The sequence below is a fragment of the Drosophila melanogaster genome, chromosome 2R (genome assembly GCF_000001215.4).
Source record: "Drosophila melanogaster chromosome 2R".
In the NCBI taxonomy this organism is placed as follows: domain Eukaryota; kingdom Metazoa; phylum Arthropoda; class Insecta; order Diptera; family Drosophilidae; genus Drosophila; species Drosophila melanogaster.
Window position 1 is genome coordinate 19771754 of NT_033778.4, and position 17983 is coordinate 19789736.

Here is a 17983-nt window from a genome sequence, read left to right on the forward strand (position 1 = left end):
AATTGCAGGTGCACAAACCAAATGGGGGCCAGAGTCAATCAAGTGGTCAGATTGCGTAGCCAACTATCGACCATCGAACCAACTAACCTCACATGGGACCAAAGGTCCTTTCGGCAAATGGCATTCAAGGAAGATGGAATGCGAGGACCGAGAAAACTGAGAATCCGAGAGCCCGAGGCGGGAACTCAGAGTCGGCAAACGAGAATCTCGAATCGTTTTTGCATGTGACAATCATATGCAGGAGCTGAGTAATTCGCCAATATATACATGGGGCATCAACGGATATTGTATCTGTGGAGCGAAGCATGTGCGGCACGAGTGTGTCGTCTATTTCACAATTTGCATTTAATATCCTTGTGTGAATAATTTACAAATGCAATAAACGTAAATGCGTTGGAGGAAACGCACTCAGACATGGCTGGGTGCGAACCGATCCCAGTCCATCTCCGGAATTCGAGCCCGAATCCAGCATGGAAATGCTCCACAAGCTCTGAGCTTCGGGAAAATGGGATGTGTGCTATTGTGGGGGAAAACTCAATGCACGCATATTTGTATGTTGCATGCTTGCAACTGTCTCTCTGATGTTTGTGTTTGCAAATGTGTAAATGCATTCGCAGCTCGGTCGTATTTGTCTGTCTGCTGGCGTGAAATTTGCTGTAAGCAATAAGCCTGTGAGGATATTGAAAGTCACTCGTTTCTGGTATTTACTTATGCGTTTGTTTCATGCTCTGCTGCAAAATGGAATGGGAAATCGGAAGGATTCGGTGGAGTATCTATCTGTATTGGCCTGACTTGACTCGGTTTGGCTTGGCGCTTTTCACGCCACATTTGCCGGGGCAGAGTAATCGGATATTAGCCCGCCTTGCTTATTGTTATGGCATATTTATTGGTAGTCGGAATTGCACACGATGCTGCGTTCAGTTTTGTGGTTAACTTGCAGCTTTAACAGCCCCATAACTAAGGGCTTTTCCCATCGAGAGCTCGTGTGGTCTGACTCCATTCCTTTTGACATCTTTGCGTGTTCTGTGGCTGCGATATCGGAATGGAAATTTCATATATACAACGATTGCGGTTCATTTGCAAGGATACAAGTTTAGCAATTGTCATTTAAGCTTGCCACTCAACTAGAGTATCGTAAAATTATTATTTTCCCAACATACCATCTAAAGCATCTCTAAAATAACATCTCGTTATGGCATTATAATCCATCAACTAAGTCAACTTCGATGAAATCTTTTGCGGAGAATTTTGAAACTATGCAACTTTGTTGGCCATGAATTATAGCCACATTTAACCTTAAATAAAGTCTTTTAAAAGTCCATAGACTTTAAGAGTGGGAGGACTTTACTTGGGCTTTTGGCGCCAACCAGCCACTAAATTGTTTACACGCAATTTCATCAAAACAATAAATCATGCAGTTGAATCGGCACAACAAAGGCGGCGACAACGACGACGTCCGCTTTCCCGCTTTTCCGCTTTCCCTTCACAGACGAACGACGTGACGTCAAGTTGACATTTGGTGAAAATCAAATCAAAAGCATTTTTCCGCACAGCGGAAGTGGCGCAAGTAGCAAGTCAAACTTGGCAAACACACATTTATAACGCAAGGATATAGTAATGGGACCCACAAACACAGAAATCCCCAAGTACATAAATATATCCCCACAACATACACACACACATATATATATGTTACATATATATATGGGGTATATATTTGCTCTGACTGCTTGACGGCCAGGTCATCAATCGTGTGGTTGAAAGAAGGAGCAGCCGGGCAGGCAGCTTCAGTTGCGCCATTTTATTTAATTTATAAGTATAACATTTAATATTAATTATACGCCACGTAAGCTCATTGCGCACGGCGCTGAAAAGCCATGTCCTTAAATGTGTGCGAATGGGTGTGTGTGTGCTGTGTGTGTGTTTGCGGCAAAGGGGCCACAGGTTTTTATTTCGCTCATTAACTATGCACGTTTGTTGGCACTGCAATGGCCACAATGGTCAACATCGGTGGGCGACCAGGACGGGAAAACCAGGAGCACGGACAGGACCAGGAGCACGAAAAGGGGATAGGATTCTGAAACAGGAACAGCAGAAATTCCCATTTAACCCTTCCTTTTCACTTTTTCTTTGGTAATGCGCAGGGAAAAGAAAAACAACCGTGAGATTCCAGTATATTTGAGCGATAAGTTGAAAGCGGTACACCCTTTGTTGGAGCTCCCATTGTTATAGGAAATATTTGATGAGATCTCTGGCGAAATACCTTTAAAAATGTACATACCCGAAAAACATTAAATAAAACTATATACAACGGTTGAGATAGAAAGAAATTGAAAATACCTTAAAAGTTGTTCAAAAGTATATAATGTAAATACTTTGAAACACTTCCGTAAGCTATTTTGAAACCCTAGATATTTCTTCGCGTTCAAATATTTTTTATAAATATTTTTATAGATGAACTTTGAAATAAATTTCAATTTTGAGAATATTAAATAAAATGCTGAGAAAGGTGAATGCAACTATCGAATATATAGGGCATTTCCAGAAGTGAAACAGCCAACACGAAGCGTCCAAGTAAAAGTCCATAATGTTTAAATTGTGGCTCTCTACAAAAGCGAGAAATCAGCACAGCGAGTTTTTATTTGCATTAAGAAATTATAATTATGGCAGCTGGTACGCCCCACCTCCTCTTCGACACCTTTGCGAAACCACCCCCCCCCCTTCGGAGAACGGTGTGTTTCGACCGCTTTTGGGGTTACTTTTGCCCTTTGCCGTAGTTTGTCGGCTTGTGTCTGACGGTTATACTGGTGCTCTGCTCTGGCTCCCTGGCTGCGTGGGGTGCGCACTTTTTTAATTGAAAAGTGCAAAATAATGTTAAAGAAAAGTAAAAAGTAGTCGTGGCACAAAGTATACGCCAAGTATCCCGACCCCGTTCCATTATTCGCCCGCCCCCGCCATTTGGAATCCCGAGAGGCACGCCAACGCTTGTTTGTACTTGTGTAGGTAGCGAGTATTGTGAGCAGATGAATGCAGTTTGCTGCTTCAGTTTTTATCCTTTTGGTTTTATTTCACCGTGCCCAAGGGTTCGGAATGCGAGGGCTGGGTTGCGTGTCCCGCTTGAAGGAGCCTTCCGAGGCATAAATTGTGGCCAGAAATGAGCGTGAGGATGGCTTGTTTCTTCTTGGTAGCCTGCACTGCTTGGGGTTTTTTTTTCATTCGAAAGGCGGGTCTCGGTGACTCTGTGCATACTAGTTAAGGGTGGATTAATCGTTGGGGTAAACTGGTCAGTTGCGAAATCTTACAACTTTCATAAGCCAGTTTACCGGTGGTTAAGGGCGAAATCGTGAGAAATCGGTTTAAATCCAAGTTTATTAACATAGAAACCTATGTTGTACATATGTATATTATTAGTATTATTAACGATTTGGTGAAAACAAAAACAAAGAGGTGTTAAGCTTTATTTTGCAACTTTTAATAAAAACAAACAAATTCGTATTCTTCTTATACCTCTTACTCTAGAGATATAAGCCAATCTTATTGAGCAATTGAATAAATTAGATTACCCTTGGCCATAATCCGAATCATTGGCTATCGATACCATTTGGTGTGCAATCTGAAGATATTTCCTTTGGATAATCAGCTTACATAATAAGTTGCCTTTCCACACTCTGTCAGTTATCTAATTTGCAGTGCCGGCGAATCAACACTTTGTAAAGCTGCCATAACAAGCGTTAAGTGGATGAAAGCCAGCTTCCCATTTATCGGTAATTGCGTCGTTCGCTGCGATTGTCGGGGCGTTCCATCGTTCGCTCTTAGCTCGAAATGCATACAATTTGCGCTACTTATGCTAAAATCGCAGCTGCATTCCATGGCCATGGCCAGCAGTCATGAAGCACCTGGCTGGCTGGCTGGCTGGATTTCGCCATCGTCTTCAATCGACAAAGGCGGCAAAGACCCAATGAAGCATGTAATTCGCCCAGAACTAGCGCTACAAGTAATTTCAAATTGATGGCGCGAAAATTACGACAAGCGCTGTGAGCCAAAGTTAGCAAGAAGCCCAGGCAGCGAGAACAACCGTTAGTAGGCTATAGCAGCTATATAGCTCCGGATCCCGGATCCCAGATCCCCCAACCAAGATCCACTCATCTGTGAAATGCAACTCGAAGGCAAAATTGCAGCATGCTGCATTTTATTTTGGTGCCCCGCAAACTTAATTGTGTGAGCCGAGCCATCGACGACGGATGAAATTGGTTATGCCCCATGAGCCTGTGTGTGTGTATGTGTGTGGCGCCTTTTAGACGGTTTAGTGCGCAAATTGGCCTACAAACTTGTCACCATTTATCTCACTCAGTGTCAGCGGCATCTTGGGACATTGGAGAGATCCTCCACACCATATACCATATCCCATACGCAAACTTATTCTTATTTCATCGCGCGTGTCTTTGGGCCGTGCAAAACTTTGCCAGTCTGCCATAAAATGCGTGTCGAGAACACAAAATGACACTTAAGCGGTACGAGTCCTGGAGCCCCTGACAATATTGAATATGCAGAGGCAAAAACATCCACACACTCAATCAGGTATCATTTAGGAAGAACCATCAATCTTGGCATCATTCTCCGACTCCGAATCCGACTTTATCTCGAGCGTAGTGCAGACGTACGCATAGATATTCGCTGGCGGCACTGGCAAATGTATTTGGCAATGTTTGCCATTGTTTGCCCAACAATAACAATCGATGTCACCAGCAGAAGCAGTCGAAAAACAGCCCAAAAGAGCTCCAAAAACTAAGTTGAATGCGGCACCACTTGTGAAAATCCCTCTTTTGTATTGCATACTTTTGGGCGCCGGTGGAAATCGCTATGGAAACAGCATCATCGCTCATGATAGAAATCATGATCATACCAGCTGAGGCATTAAGAACCAACATCTCTTATGCTGATATTGCTCGACGCAACACGACTCAATCTAGGGCTCGTGCTACTGTGCAGGCTGAAGTTATACCAACGTCGGACAATAGCCTTAACAATAAATTTATGACGTTAGACAACTCCATTCGGGCCATCAATACGAGAATGGACGAACTATTTAAGCTTATACACGAAACTGTAGAGGCTAATAAAGCTTTCAGAGAACTGGTTCAGGTTCTAATTACACGTATTCCTAAATGACTCAACCAACCTTAAAAATCGGATTGTGGAACGCTCGCGGATTAACAAGGGGCTCTGAGGAGCTTCGGATATTCCTCAGCGATCACGATATAGACGTAATGCTTACCACGGAAACACACATGCGAGTTGGTCAGCGCATCTATCTCCCAGGGTATCTTATGTATCACGCCCACCACCCCAGTGGTAACAGTAGAGGTGGCTCTGCAGTCATCATAAAATCTAGACTTTGTCACAGCCCTCTGACACCTATCTCTACTAATGACAGGCAGATAGCGAGAGTGCACCTGCAAACATCGGTTGGGACCGTCACTGTAGCTGCTGTTTATCTACCTCCAGCAGAAAGATGGATAGTAGATGACTTCAAATCCATGTTTGCTGCGTTAGGCAACAAATTTATTGCTGGTGGTGATTACAATGCCAAACATGCATGGTGGGGGAACCCAAGATCCTGTCCTAGAGGTAAAATGTTGCAAGAAGTCATTGCACATGGGCAATACCAAGTTCTGGCTACGGGCGAACCCACTTTCTACTCTTACAACCCTTTGTTAACACCATCAGCCCTTGATTTTTTTATAACCTGTGGGTACGGCATGGGCAGGCTAGATGTACAAACTCTCCAGGAACTCTCGTCGGACCATCTTCCTATTCTGGCTGTATTGCACGCTACGCCGTTAAAGAAACCACAACGCGTACGACTACTTGCCCATAATGCTGACATAAACATATTCAAAACCCATCTTGAACAGCTGAGTGAGGTAAATATGCAAATTCTGGAGGCGGTGGACATTGATAATGCCACAAGCCTTTTCATGAGCAAACTAAGTGAGGCTGCTCAGCTTGCTGCACCGAGAAATCGGCATGAAGTAGAGGCCTCCAGACCACTTCAACTTCCTCCCAGTATATTGGCACTGCTCAGGCTAAAACGAAGAGTTCGAAAAGAATATGCTAGAACAGGTGATCCCCGCATGCAACAGATCCACAGTAGACTGGCCAACTGCCTGCATAAGGCCCTTGCTCGAAGAAAGCAGGCCCAAATAGATACCTTCTTGGATAACTTGGGTGCTGACGCGAGCACAAATTACTCACTGTGGCGTATCACGAAACGGTTCAAAGCTCAGCCCACCCCAAAATCAGCAATCAAAAATCCGTCTGGTGGCTGGTGTCGCACTAGCTTGGAAAAAACTGAAGTGTTCGCTAACAACCTTGAGCAACGTTTTACACCCTATAACTATGCACCGGAAAGTCTCTGTCGTCAGGTTGAAGAATACTTGGAATCGCCCTTTCAAATGAGCCTGCCTCCGAGTGCTGTCACACTGGAAGAAGTGAAGAATTTAATAGCCAAGCTGCCACTTAAGAAAGCTCCTGGAGAAGATCTTCTTGATAATAGAACCATTAGACTTCTCCCAGATCAAGCATTGCAGTTCCTTGCCTTAATATTCAACAGCGTTCTTGATGTTGGCTACTTTCCGAAAGCTTGGAAATCGGCGAGCATAATTATGATCCATAAGACTGGAAAAACACCGACAGACGTTGACTCGTACAGGCCCATCAGCTTACTCCCATCTCTGGGTAAAATTATGGAGAGGCTGATCCTAAACAGGCTGCTCACATGCAAGGATGTTACCAAAGCGATTCCCAAATTTCAGTTTGGCTTCCGGTTGCAGCACGGTACTCCTGAGCAACTACATAGAGTAGTGAACTTTGCTCTGGAAGCTATGGAAAACAAGGAGTATGCAGTAGGTGCCTTTCTTGATATTCAACAGGCATTTGACAGAGTCTGGCACCCTGGGCTCCTGTACAAAGCGAAGAGGCTGTTCCCGCCGCAGCTATATTTGGTTGTTAAAAGTTTCCTGGAAGAACGCACATTCCACGTCTCTGTTGATGGGTACAAATCATCAATCAAGCCAATTGCAGCTGGAGTTCCTCAAGGAAGCGTTCTTGGCCCAACCCTATACTCAGTTTTTGCTTCGGACATGCCTACTCACACACCAGTCACAGAGGTAGACGAAGAAGATGTGCTCATAGCCACCTACGCTGACGATACTGCTGTGCTCACGAAAAGTAAAAGTATCCTGGCTGCCACTTCTGGTCTACAGGAATACCTGGATGCATTCCAGCAATGGGCTGAGAACTGGAATGTGCGCATCAACGCTGAGAAGTGTGCCAATGTGACGTTCGCCAACCGAACAGGTAGCTGTCCGGGTGTCAGTCTGAATGGGAGACTGATCAGACACCATCAGGCTTATAAATACCTTGGTATTACCCTCGATAGGAAGCTCACCTTCAGCAGGCACATCACAAATATTCAGCAAGCGTTCAGGACCAAGGTTGCTCGGATGTCTTGGCTCATTGCACCACGCAACAAACTGTCGCTTGGCTGCAAGGTCAATATTTACAAGTCCATATTGGCCCCCTGCCTGTTCTACGGCCTGCAGGTATACGGCATTGCTGCGAAGAGTCACCTTAATAAGATCCGGATCTTACAGGCGAAGACCTTAAGAAGAATTTCGGGGGCTCCTTGGTATATGAGAACAAGAGACATCGAACGCGACCTCAAGGTGCCCAAATTAGGAGACAAGCTCCAGAACATCGCCCAAAAATATATGGAAAGGCTTAATGTACACCCCAACAGCCTAGCAAGGAAGCTAGGAACTGCAGCTGTGGTCAATGCTGACCCTCGGACTAGAGTCAAAAGAAGACTCAAGCGACACCACCCTCATGACCTCCCTAACCTGGTTTTGACCTAGAAAGTCTTAGTTTTAAAATTCATTAGAATAATCAAATAAATAATAATTACTATGTTATATCAACTATTATAATTCTCCCTATCATTTTTAGGATTAAAAATCTGTTAGTCTTAAGTAACCAAGACACATTGTAAAATAAAATAATTTAAGCAGATCAAATTAAGTTGCCGCATGGGTAACAGTGCGTTGATCAAATAATAAAAACATCATCGTAAAAAAAAAAAAAAAAAAAAAAAAAAAAGAAATCATGATGACGAAATGGTATAAGGGATGACAGTTTAAAGAAAAATGAAAGTGTTGTGTAAACACTTTTGTTGCAAGGTGTGATGTTCGACATGCCCATCAATCTGTCAGTTGCAAACAAATTTTATAGTAGTTTTTATCGAGTGCTTCGACTCATAAAGTAGTTACATGGTTTCCAATTTATTTTCAATTTATTACTATACAAATTAGTAAGGATTCTGAGCTTAATTTAGTTTAATATTTGAGCTATTTCCCAGTTAAATACAATATCTTTATTTAATTGAAAATATACATAGAAAATGTGCTCAAATTGGATGCTCAAAGAGATTTGTGGACCATAATATTTGCATCTCATTTACTGCGGAACTCAAGCCGCTCTTGAAAACTTTTGAATCCGAAGTGAATGACACTGGCTCTGGACAATTTAGCATGGGTCACGCCCATGGAAACGTGCAGGACCTTCAGATATTTGTGTGAGCTAAGCCCCCACAAGCATTCGAATTAACCCTTTGAGGTCGGTGGTGGGCATTGACTTGGCAAAGCTAGGGGATCGCATCGGACCATCATCCTTTCGGGATGGCACGGCACGCGCTTTTGTGCGAAAATATGCAATTGAAATGTTAAATAAATAAAGGCGTAAATACTTGAAGGGTAAGCCAACAGGGCACACAAGAAGTGTGCACAACCAGTCGCTGTTGGATCCGCCAGATACACAAAAGTGCAAATACATAGGGGGTAGCACCACCAGAATACGGAGTACACAGCCATCCCGTTATGCATTCCATAACTTTGCAGTCGTCGGCAGACGTTGACGCTGAACCGAATGAATGAAAATATGCAGGCAACGTGATTCCGCCACAGCTAACGGGGCGCCCAGCCCTCAAATGCGCCACACCCACTTCCACCGCGCAACACCCACCGCCCTTTTTGCAACCTCGACCTCGACGAGGACGCCATATTGTTTGCGCGCCATTGGGAAACGTTACCGTTAGCCATCGCCATCAGCATCCGTTACCTTCTTCGCAGTTACCTGTTACACCCGAAGAATTGCTAAATGAAAGTAATGAGTTGTAGCATGCTTTGTTAATTGTTAAAAATTTGGTACTATTCTGTATTCCCTAATTTAACTCTTAAATATAACTATATTCAAACTTAATTCTTTGTTTAACGACCTAGACTGCCATGCATGCGTTAATGCGCTGATTATTTTTGTTTTTTATTGGATTCCTTGAAATAATTTCCTTTTAATATAAATTTTCTGTCAGTGCATTTGGTACCTGCTCGACAAAACAGCAAAAGCAACAGCCCAGCAAAAGCGATAGCAATAGCAACATTCGTTTGCTGGAAATTTTCTGTCGAGTTCAGCGTAAATTCATTCATTTCCACTTGAATTTACAATTATGCGAAACTGTTGTTGAATGGGTTTTGACTTGGCTGTTGCCGAGCTGGGATTGGATTCGAGTGGAGTTGGGTTTTTCGGGGTATTTCTGCATTTCCCTTAGTCTATCACGGTCTGTGCATATTTCCTGCTTTTGCCATTGGCAGCGGCATCAGCAGCTTGGCTGTTTAGCTTTTAATAAACTGCGGTCGGAAGGTGAAGTCGATGCGAAATCTGAATGCCAAGCAGCTTCCTGGAAATTGTCAACAGCAGCGGCAAGGAAGCTAGTGAAAGGCATGTTGCCTGGGCAACGTCCAAATCAGCGAACCTGCTCACTGAACTCTTCTTGGTATGTAATTAAGCTCATGACTTTGGGTGTGAAACTGACGGATTATAAGTAGAAAGCTGTTTACGCTGAGAAAAATTGCTTCATTCCAAAATTTCTAGTTAGAATGTTAATGTTGCTATTACGTTTTTGTGTAGAACAGTAATACATACTTTTAAAAGTCTGTCCTTAGTTGTCATTATTGGTATATGAAGTTTACATTTATTGCGCTCTGTGCACATATTTTCAGTCTTTTGAAACGCCAGCAAGAAGTCAAATATGTATATTACTTAATACATAAATATTTTATGCGATGAAAGATATATACGCTTAGTTTCCAGATCTCTTCTTAAACCGATGAGTTTGCAACTGGGTTCGAGAGCTCTTATCCTCCGCAAAGTAACTTTTTAGCAACAACTTTTTCCAGGCCCGGGCCAAAACCATTTCAGGGCTCAAACTTTCCAGCTGGCAACCAGTGCAATTCAATGTCATATCCTTGAAAAAAAGGGGTGTATAAAAAGCGAAGGAAGCCCGGTGGCCAGAAAAAATCGGCAAACTAAAGTTCTGTTATTGAAAGTTCATCGATGAATGTGAAAGGAAAACATCTACCGCCAACTCCATCGCCTACTCCTTTTCCCTGCAGCAGGCGATGTCCTGGCTTGTTGGCTGGAAGACTTGCGGCGGCTTACAGCCCATTTCCTTCTGCTATTTTCAACATTTCTAGCTCCTTTTGTGCTCGGCTCTACTAATTTCCTCAGCCATTCCAGGACAGTCCAGACACAGACATCCTTCGGCTGCATATCCTGGAGCCTGCTGCTTAGCCAACATTTGTATGTGGCCGATGCGTTGCCCAGTTGTTTGCATTTTTATTTGTATTTCATTTTCAATTGACTGGCAGCCCTTTTGCTCCCACCGACCACCTGGAAGCAGCTCTGCCGGCTCTTTGTGCATTTCAGCCATTCATCAGAGTTATTTACTTTTTAACGAGTTGATTTCATTCAATTTGTTTGCCCAGGTTTCAGTGGCTATTACCGGAGCTGTCCAGGAAACCCCTTGGCCCGAACCCGAACATTCCTTTAAGCTGCAACTGAGCTCCATTAAAGTCAGTAACCCAGCCAGTCAACTTCTCCTTTTTAGCTTTCCATCTGGAGATACATCGATACCACTGAACTTATCGCGTTGCGCAATTTTCGGGCTCTTGTTTTTCTTTTGCCCCCCTTATAGCCGCCTGGTGCGAGGGCTCCGTCAACTTTTCGGTGCCTTTGGCGATGTTCGGTTTCAATAAATATTTTCACAATGAAGAAATTAAAAATTCCTCGGAATACAATATGTAGCCTGCCCCCAAAAATCGCTGAGAATCCAGCCGGCAGCGTCTATTTATATATGAAAACTTAGTTTGTCTTCGATAACAAAAACATGGGGTTGCAGAGTTGGGGCATAGCAAAGAGTGTCCCGACCCTGACAATTCGATTGAAATTGTTGCCGATGGCTATGATTTTATGAGTGCTCTGTTTGCCTTTTTGCCAAAGCGGTTCGTAATAATTAAATTGCTGGCATTTCACAGATGCTTCGGGAATATTTCACAAATTAGCCACCAAAAAGGCTAAGAGGGTCAAAAGGGAAATAAATAAGTACGGGAACTGAAATGGTAAAGTTTTAGGAAATGGAAATATAAATAATGTAGGGGTATGTATAGAATGGGGTAGGCAGTGTATCCCTTTACCATATATAATGTTTTCGGCGCTTTTCTCTTCTAAAAATAACTAGTTCTATCTGATCGAATTGTAGGCTTAAACCTTTTAAATATAACTTATAAATAAAATTCACTTTTGTTTCCTTTGGAATTAATGTGTTTGATATAATAGTTTCTACTGCAAGCCTTTATTGCTCTTGGAAGAATTAAACTCTACTTTTCTACAGATTGATCGGATCGTTAAGACCCTAATTGGCTGCCTGGAAGCAGGATAATATCTTGAAGGCAGTGTCACAGGCATTGGCCCCCTTGACCGCGCTGCACCTGTCCAAATCCTTTTCGATGACATCCTTAAAGTTCGAGTTCGCATAGTAAGACTTAATCTTGTCGGTCAGCAGTTTGCCAGTGGAGTCCATGAAACCGCTCTTGACCAGAATGCACTGTGAGGAGCACTTCACATTGTCCTTGGCATCCTCGGCCTTCACCTTGCCCGATTGCAAGTCAGCCAGATCCTGGGGAGTGACACCGTTCTCCTTGAGGCAATCCGTCACCAGTTCCTTGGACACCGAACTGTCTATGTTGGCTTGCTGCTGTGCATCATAATTGGTAATCATGTTAATTTTTTGTCACTTGTACAGCGAAATATCGAACTTACCGCCAAAATTCCTGAAAGGCAGCCGAGCAACAGAGTCAATGCGAATGTAGCCCTCATTTTAGTTCACTTTTTCGTTTACTAATCGCTAGCTAAAATTACATCGGTTTTTATAGTTCGGTTAGCACTTTGCGTGACGCTTTGAATTTGTCAATTCTTATTGTGCCGCATATTGATTATCACTAAAAACAGAGACGCATTGGTCACGCTGACTGACTAACTCCAAAAGTTATTGCCACTGTCAAGGTTTCTAACCTAAAGGTCGGAATATTTACTATTAGGAAAGACTCTTTTTTTTTTGCTTTATATAGCAATGCATTCTGCAGAATCGATACAGTTAAACTGAAAAGTGCACGGCTTATTCTAAATAGGAAATTTTCAAAAGAAATCTTAAGTATTACAATTTTCATTTAATATTTGATATATTGTTTCTTCGATCATTAGAAGTGCCCAATCTTGTTTTATAAATATCTGCGAAAGTTTTGAGTTGAAGAAGTAATTGTTTACATTGTATTACTTAATTATTTCATTTCTTCTACATTTCAGTAAGTTAAAATTAAGCTATAATTAAGTTAAGGTTCCAAGCTTGGCAGGGCATTAGAATGTTAGGTAACAAAACACGTTCAGATATTTAATAATTACTACTGATATCTGCTTAATTATGCATAATTTATTGTTCATTTTCGGGTGATTATTATCGGTATGCATTTGTTTATGCTTAATGCTCAAAGGCTATTAACGTATGGGTCAACTGAACAATTTGCCAATTTACTGCACTGCAATTTGCGTTGAAAATACCTTGATTAATTTTCACGCTCACCCTAGTGCATATTTTAATTGGAACGAAAGGGATTCACTGTCCCAATGGCTGTTAGATGATTCGGATATTTCGTAATTGCATTTGTACGGTTTTATGGTAATTGGCTTTTTTGCACAAGCAGTGCGGCTAATGTTGCTATAATACCTATTAGCACTATGAATATTATTATATATTTCATATTATATTCGCGTGTTGCGAACATTTTCATTTACTTTAATGCGTTTTCAAACGCTAATTGAAATCCTTCCTCAGCGGGCAAGGAGCCGGCTTTAGTTAGCCGGCTTGCCATCTCACAGTTGGTAATTAGAAGAACAAACTAATTTAGTAAATTACTATTTAGTGGCCCCTTTCGCATGGGCCACTTGGCCACAACATCTGTGGTCCACAAAACGTAGTTTTTGGGCTTTGAAGTTGCGGGCTTTGAATTGCGCCAAAGGACATTCGAACAAATGGCATCCTTTGAGTGTTTGTAGGTGTGTATCCGTGTGTATACATTGCAATTGCTGTCGAAACATCAAAGCTATGCGAGTTTTCCAGTTGACTTCATCAGTAGATTGTGTGAAGTATGCCAAAAATGTGTTGGAAGCGCTCGACTCGACCCGTTTTTCCATTTTCCTCCGCCCGAGCGAGTAGTTCAGCCAACCCGGCTTAAAGTTGCTCTTTAAGCCCCCGGACGGAATGTTGGGTCATTTCTCCAAAGTCCGGACTCCAGGCACGTGCTGCCAAACCGGAAGGAACACGCGCCCAAGTCCGGACTACGAAACGCTAACGCGATTGCCCCGATGAAATCCAGTGCGCATGGTAAAATAATATTGGCCAAGCTTTTAAAATACATTTTACATCTACTTCAGTATAATTGACGCGTGGCCTTTGTGATATAGTCGAGACAAGGAAATTTGAGATCGAAGGCTCATAAAAAAAAAAAGAAAAGTGTTCCGTGGGTAGGATAGCGATTCAATTAATTTAACGCCCCAAGGGCATTAGCAATATTGCCAGCGTTCAGAGGTTTATCTTACAGCAAAAATTGTGAGCTAATTGAAATCTCGTGCTATATGGAACACAGGTTCAACAGGTTCAAAAGTGACTAAGAATGAACCAACCAACTTTAATATATGCATGATATATAACTAATGCTATATCAAACCTAAAATTGAAATGAATTGAAAAAAATTAGGATTTAATGAAAGTGTAAAAATTATGCCTCAAAAACATGTTTTGTTAGATTTGGCCTCGCTCTACTTGGAAATTCTATTCCCCTGTAGGCTTGTGGGTCCATTTCAAGAGCCTACGCAAAAAGTGCACAATCGAAATAACATAATTCACCTGGCAGGACCTGTGCTGTCCACCAACTTAACTTCTCCTCCTGAACCAAAGCCACAAATTCTGGCACAGGATAAATATGAAATGCAGCCAGGCATAAGAAGCCAGCACAGACCATTGACAGCCAGAGTGGGAGCAAAAAGAGGGTGTGGCAGTCGGGGTGTTTCCACGATTTGTCCTGCTGTTTAAAATAGCAAACTAGACCAGGAACGTAATATGTCCTCCGGCTTAGCGCCCATGTGTTGGTATGGCCAGCTATTCGGGTATACGGCTATTGTCTGACTACGGCTTTACAACTCATAAACAGCAGACGGCCCACTCCTCGCTGGTAATAACAGTTTAAGCTCGGGGCTCTGTCCAAAAATTGTCCACATCTCGTTGTTTAATTTTTTTTTCTTCGTCGACCCACCCTCTGTTCCTCTTCTTGATAACAAGTATTTTTACATGTGCTAAAAAAACACAGAAACGGACCAAAGTCGGGGGGGCCATCTTCGTAGGAAGATGGAGCTGCCCTCAGGCCCATCCCCAATGGGCTCTTCCAATTTTTGGCCTGACTGAATGTGCGTTTATGACTTCATAATGGCCAGAGATGGGGATCAGCTACAGCAGGAGCAGGAGCAGGAGCAGGGAGCATCATCTCACCCCAAGGATATGCGCTGCATTGCGGGGTGGTTGCTCCTGTTTCTGATCCTGAATCCGCCGCTGCTTCGGCTATGGATTTGCGTAGGCGTGGCGTTAACATGCGACTAAGTCCTTTTATATCAGGGAGCTTTCGCTTAGGCTTACGGCTCAGCCTCAGTTTTCATCTATCCAGCTCCAGCCTCAGCCACGGCTACATATCTTGGGTCTTAGACCATCATCAATTGCTGTCCCCATGGTGTAGTTAGGCCCGTGGCCCGAAACTCCAAAACCCCGGTCCCGGCTTATATAGGCCAGCAGCAGAATTTAATGCCGACCTCTGGGAGCTATTGCGGCCAGGCCAGGACGAATGGCCCAGCAACAGGAGTGATGCTCCATCCCCGCCATCTTGCCGTGCAAGTTTTATGCTCATGTGTGTGCTGCGCCCTGTGTTTTATAAACAATTTTAAATTGCCGGCCCCCGAAAATGAGGCTGCTTTTGCTCCTTTGTAGGCAAATTGTTTTATACGAGTATGTACGTTGGCTGCTCTGCAGTTTATTGGCCAGGTCCCCAGATTGACGGGGAGTTTGGGGTCCGCATGCATAACTTTGCATAATCCCAGCGAAACTGAAACTATGTGCGCCACATTAACTTGCAGCCCTCAGCAGCACTCACACTATGTAGTGTATTGGGTATAAATCTCGGCAGGAGATGAATAAAATCCAAGATGATGCGGAAAAAATTAGAAATAAGCGCAAAATAATAAACCATTCAGCGCGCCAAAGTCTCAAAAATAATATAAATAGCTAAAAAAAAAAAGAAGAGCGGAACAAAACACGAACAAGGAGACAAACAAACAGTCGTCGTAGCCGTGGGATACGGCAATGCGCCATGTGGCACACATGCTGCACCACTCAACCACTCAGCCACCGAGTCATCCATGCCACCCAAACCACCCATACCAGTTCCAAATCCGTGCTCCACCTTTGGAGGCACCCCAGTAGACCGCATGATTTCATCTTTCGCTTTCGTGCAGACAACTTTCGCGAGGAATCCACGGACCGGGAAATGTGGAAATACCCTTTTGTAAAGGGAAAGTAAATTCTAATAGTGGTTTTAGTTCAGCCCTTCAACTCTCTGTGTAGAGTTTTCATATCTACTAATAGTAGTTGTATTGATCAATTCACATGGAAAAATATATTGCCGCTTACTTTTAGACACTTTCATAAGATATGTAAGGTATATAAGATATTTATATTGAATAGTGTTCTTCATCTAGAGTATCCTGGCCTCGTTCTTTAGCCCACTGGGAATACGAAATTCATTTTTTCATTAAATTCGCCTAAGCAAATGCTAGCCCTGCCATAGAAAAGAGTATGGGTGAGATGATTTATGGAGCAGACTTCATAAAGTTCATAAATGTCGCGGCAAGCAGGCGGTTCGCAAAAAGAGGTGTGTGTGCGTGAGCGAGTGCCAGTGTGTGTGTGTGTGTGTGTGTGTGTGTGTGCGTGTGTTGGTGAGACAGACACTACAACAACAAAGGCAACATTAGTAACCACATTCATGCATTTGACACTTTCACCTAGCTGAAAAGGGGGGAAATAAAAAGGGGAGGGGCGCAGTTTTGCGCATTTAATTAACTAAAATGCTATAAATATGATTTTAAATTAATTTACTTGCGTGAGTTATTAAATTACAAAATGCACGGTGTGTTCGCATTGGAGTGGCTAATGAAAAGTAAAAAGAATTGAGGCCTAATGGATGATGTTTTTGGCTATGGGTGGCCGACCCAGATGAAATCTGGCAAAGTGCCATCTTGTGTTCCAGATTTCTAGAATCTAGATTTTGGCAAATTTATATACTCCTTTGATATACATATATTCCCTGATGTCCAATGCTCTGTAATAATTTATTTTCTAATTTTTAGCGTTGATCTCTACATTTTCTTTAGCTGCAATTTCATCTGTGTCCCACCTTGTTTTCCCAAATTCAATCTCCATTTTTCAGTGTTATGGCAGGGCCAACAGAAAGAAGGCTAGCAACCATCAGAAACTAATTTCGTGTTGCCCATGGAGCCTGGCACCTTACACACTTTCCGATGTCCTTGTCCCCAGACGAAACCGATGGCGGAAAGCTGCCAACCGCATTTGAGCCGCCGTCGGGCGTTTCAGAGGGTATTAAATTGTCTGGTCGCATATCGCGGCGTAGTCAAATTTCCGCCGTACGTACGGCCAAACACTCCCAAAAAACCCACGAACACTCACGTGGAAAGCCAGGGGCACAGAGCCGGGGCAATTGCAATCTCCAATTTCAATCAAGAAACCGCCGGGTGGCGGATTCAAACGCCCTCAGTTGCAGATGCAGTTTCAGATGGTGGTGCACAGGGAAAAAGATTAGGTATTCAGATCTTAAGACGCGGGTAGATGATTTTCTGGGATGTACGATTTGAACTTTGGCTAGAATTTGGGGTCTCCTTGATATTACGATTGTAAAGTTCTGAGAGAAGGATGCTCTATTTAACTTTTCTCAGTGCATAGTTGCAGGTGCCTCGGATGCGAAGACCCCAAAGCTGCTTCGGAATGAAAGTCAATATAAAGGTTGATACATTGCGCAGCGGAACTGAGTGGAGCGGAACCTTTGATGCGATGCATCAGCCGGCTGCTGACACACCAACCAGGTTGATAAGCCGTCGAGCAGTCGATGAAATGGCGAATTGAGCTCCTGCGCTCCTTTTTTGGGTCCTTCGGATTGTCATTGCTGCTGCATCCCTTGGCGGAGGGGCAAAAAGGAACATCAATTTTGAGAATACTTCCACTGCGACAGAGCATTTTATTAGTCAGCCCGAAATGGGGATTCCGCAATATGTAAGTATATGCTCACTTTTCAGTCAGGCTTATGGGCCCGCCAATTTGGCCTGATTTGTCAGAATTGATTGCTGTAATCCTAGTGGCAACTTTCTCAGCCTTATTGACAGGCTGTCCCATAAAATGAGGAGCTGATGATGATTAAAACCTAAT

The 17983-nt window shown here is 43.1% G+C and overlaps 1 protein-coding gene and 1 long non-coding RNA gene across 3 annotated transcripts, besides 1 other annotated feature; one reads left to right on the forward strand and one right to left on the reverse strand.

Annotated features, from left to right (window-relative positions):
* The first annotated feature begins 4898 nt into the window (after positions 1-4898).
* Positions 4899-8142: a mobile genetic element.
* Positions 8143-11730: 3588 nt separating this feature from the next.
* On the reverse strand, positions 11731-12290 carry Obp56g (Odorant-binding protein 56g). Of its 2 annotated transcripts, none has more exons than NM_137603.3 (2): positions 12211-12290; positions 11731-12142 (listed from the first exon to the last, which is right to left on the reverse strand). In NM_137603.3, exons 1-2 carry the CDS (start codon positions 12265-12267, stop codon positions 11804-11806), a joined length of 396 nt encoding a protein of 131 aa, NP_611447.1. In that variant the 5' UTR covers positions 12268-12290; the 3' UTR covers positions 11731-11803. The 2 variants fall into 2 exon arrangements, with proteins under 2 accessions (NP_611447.1, NP_995903.1); NM_206181.3 differs by having other exon boundaries at positions 11731-12145.
* Positions 12291-12540: 250 nt separating this feature from the next.
* Positions 12541-17983, forward strand: lncRNA:CR45231 (long non-coding RNA:CR45231). Its single transcript, NR_124631.1, has one exon. It is a non-coding gene; the product is annotated as a long non-coding RNA:CR45231 (long non-coding RNA).

Excerpts from the sequence above, each read along its gene's own strand:
- Obp56g (NM_206181.3), bottom strand. The coding sequence starts at position 12,267 with ATGAGGGCTACATTCGCATTGACTCTGTTGCTCGGCTGCCTTTCAGGA. Across the intron at positions 12,146-12,210 it reads GCCTTTCAGGAATTTTGGCG|CAGCAAGCCAACATAGACAG; the intron begins GTAAGTTCGATA and ends TATGATGCACAG.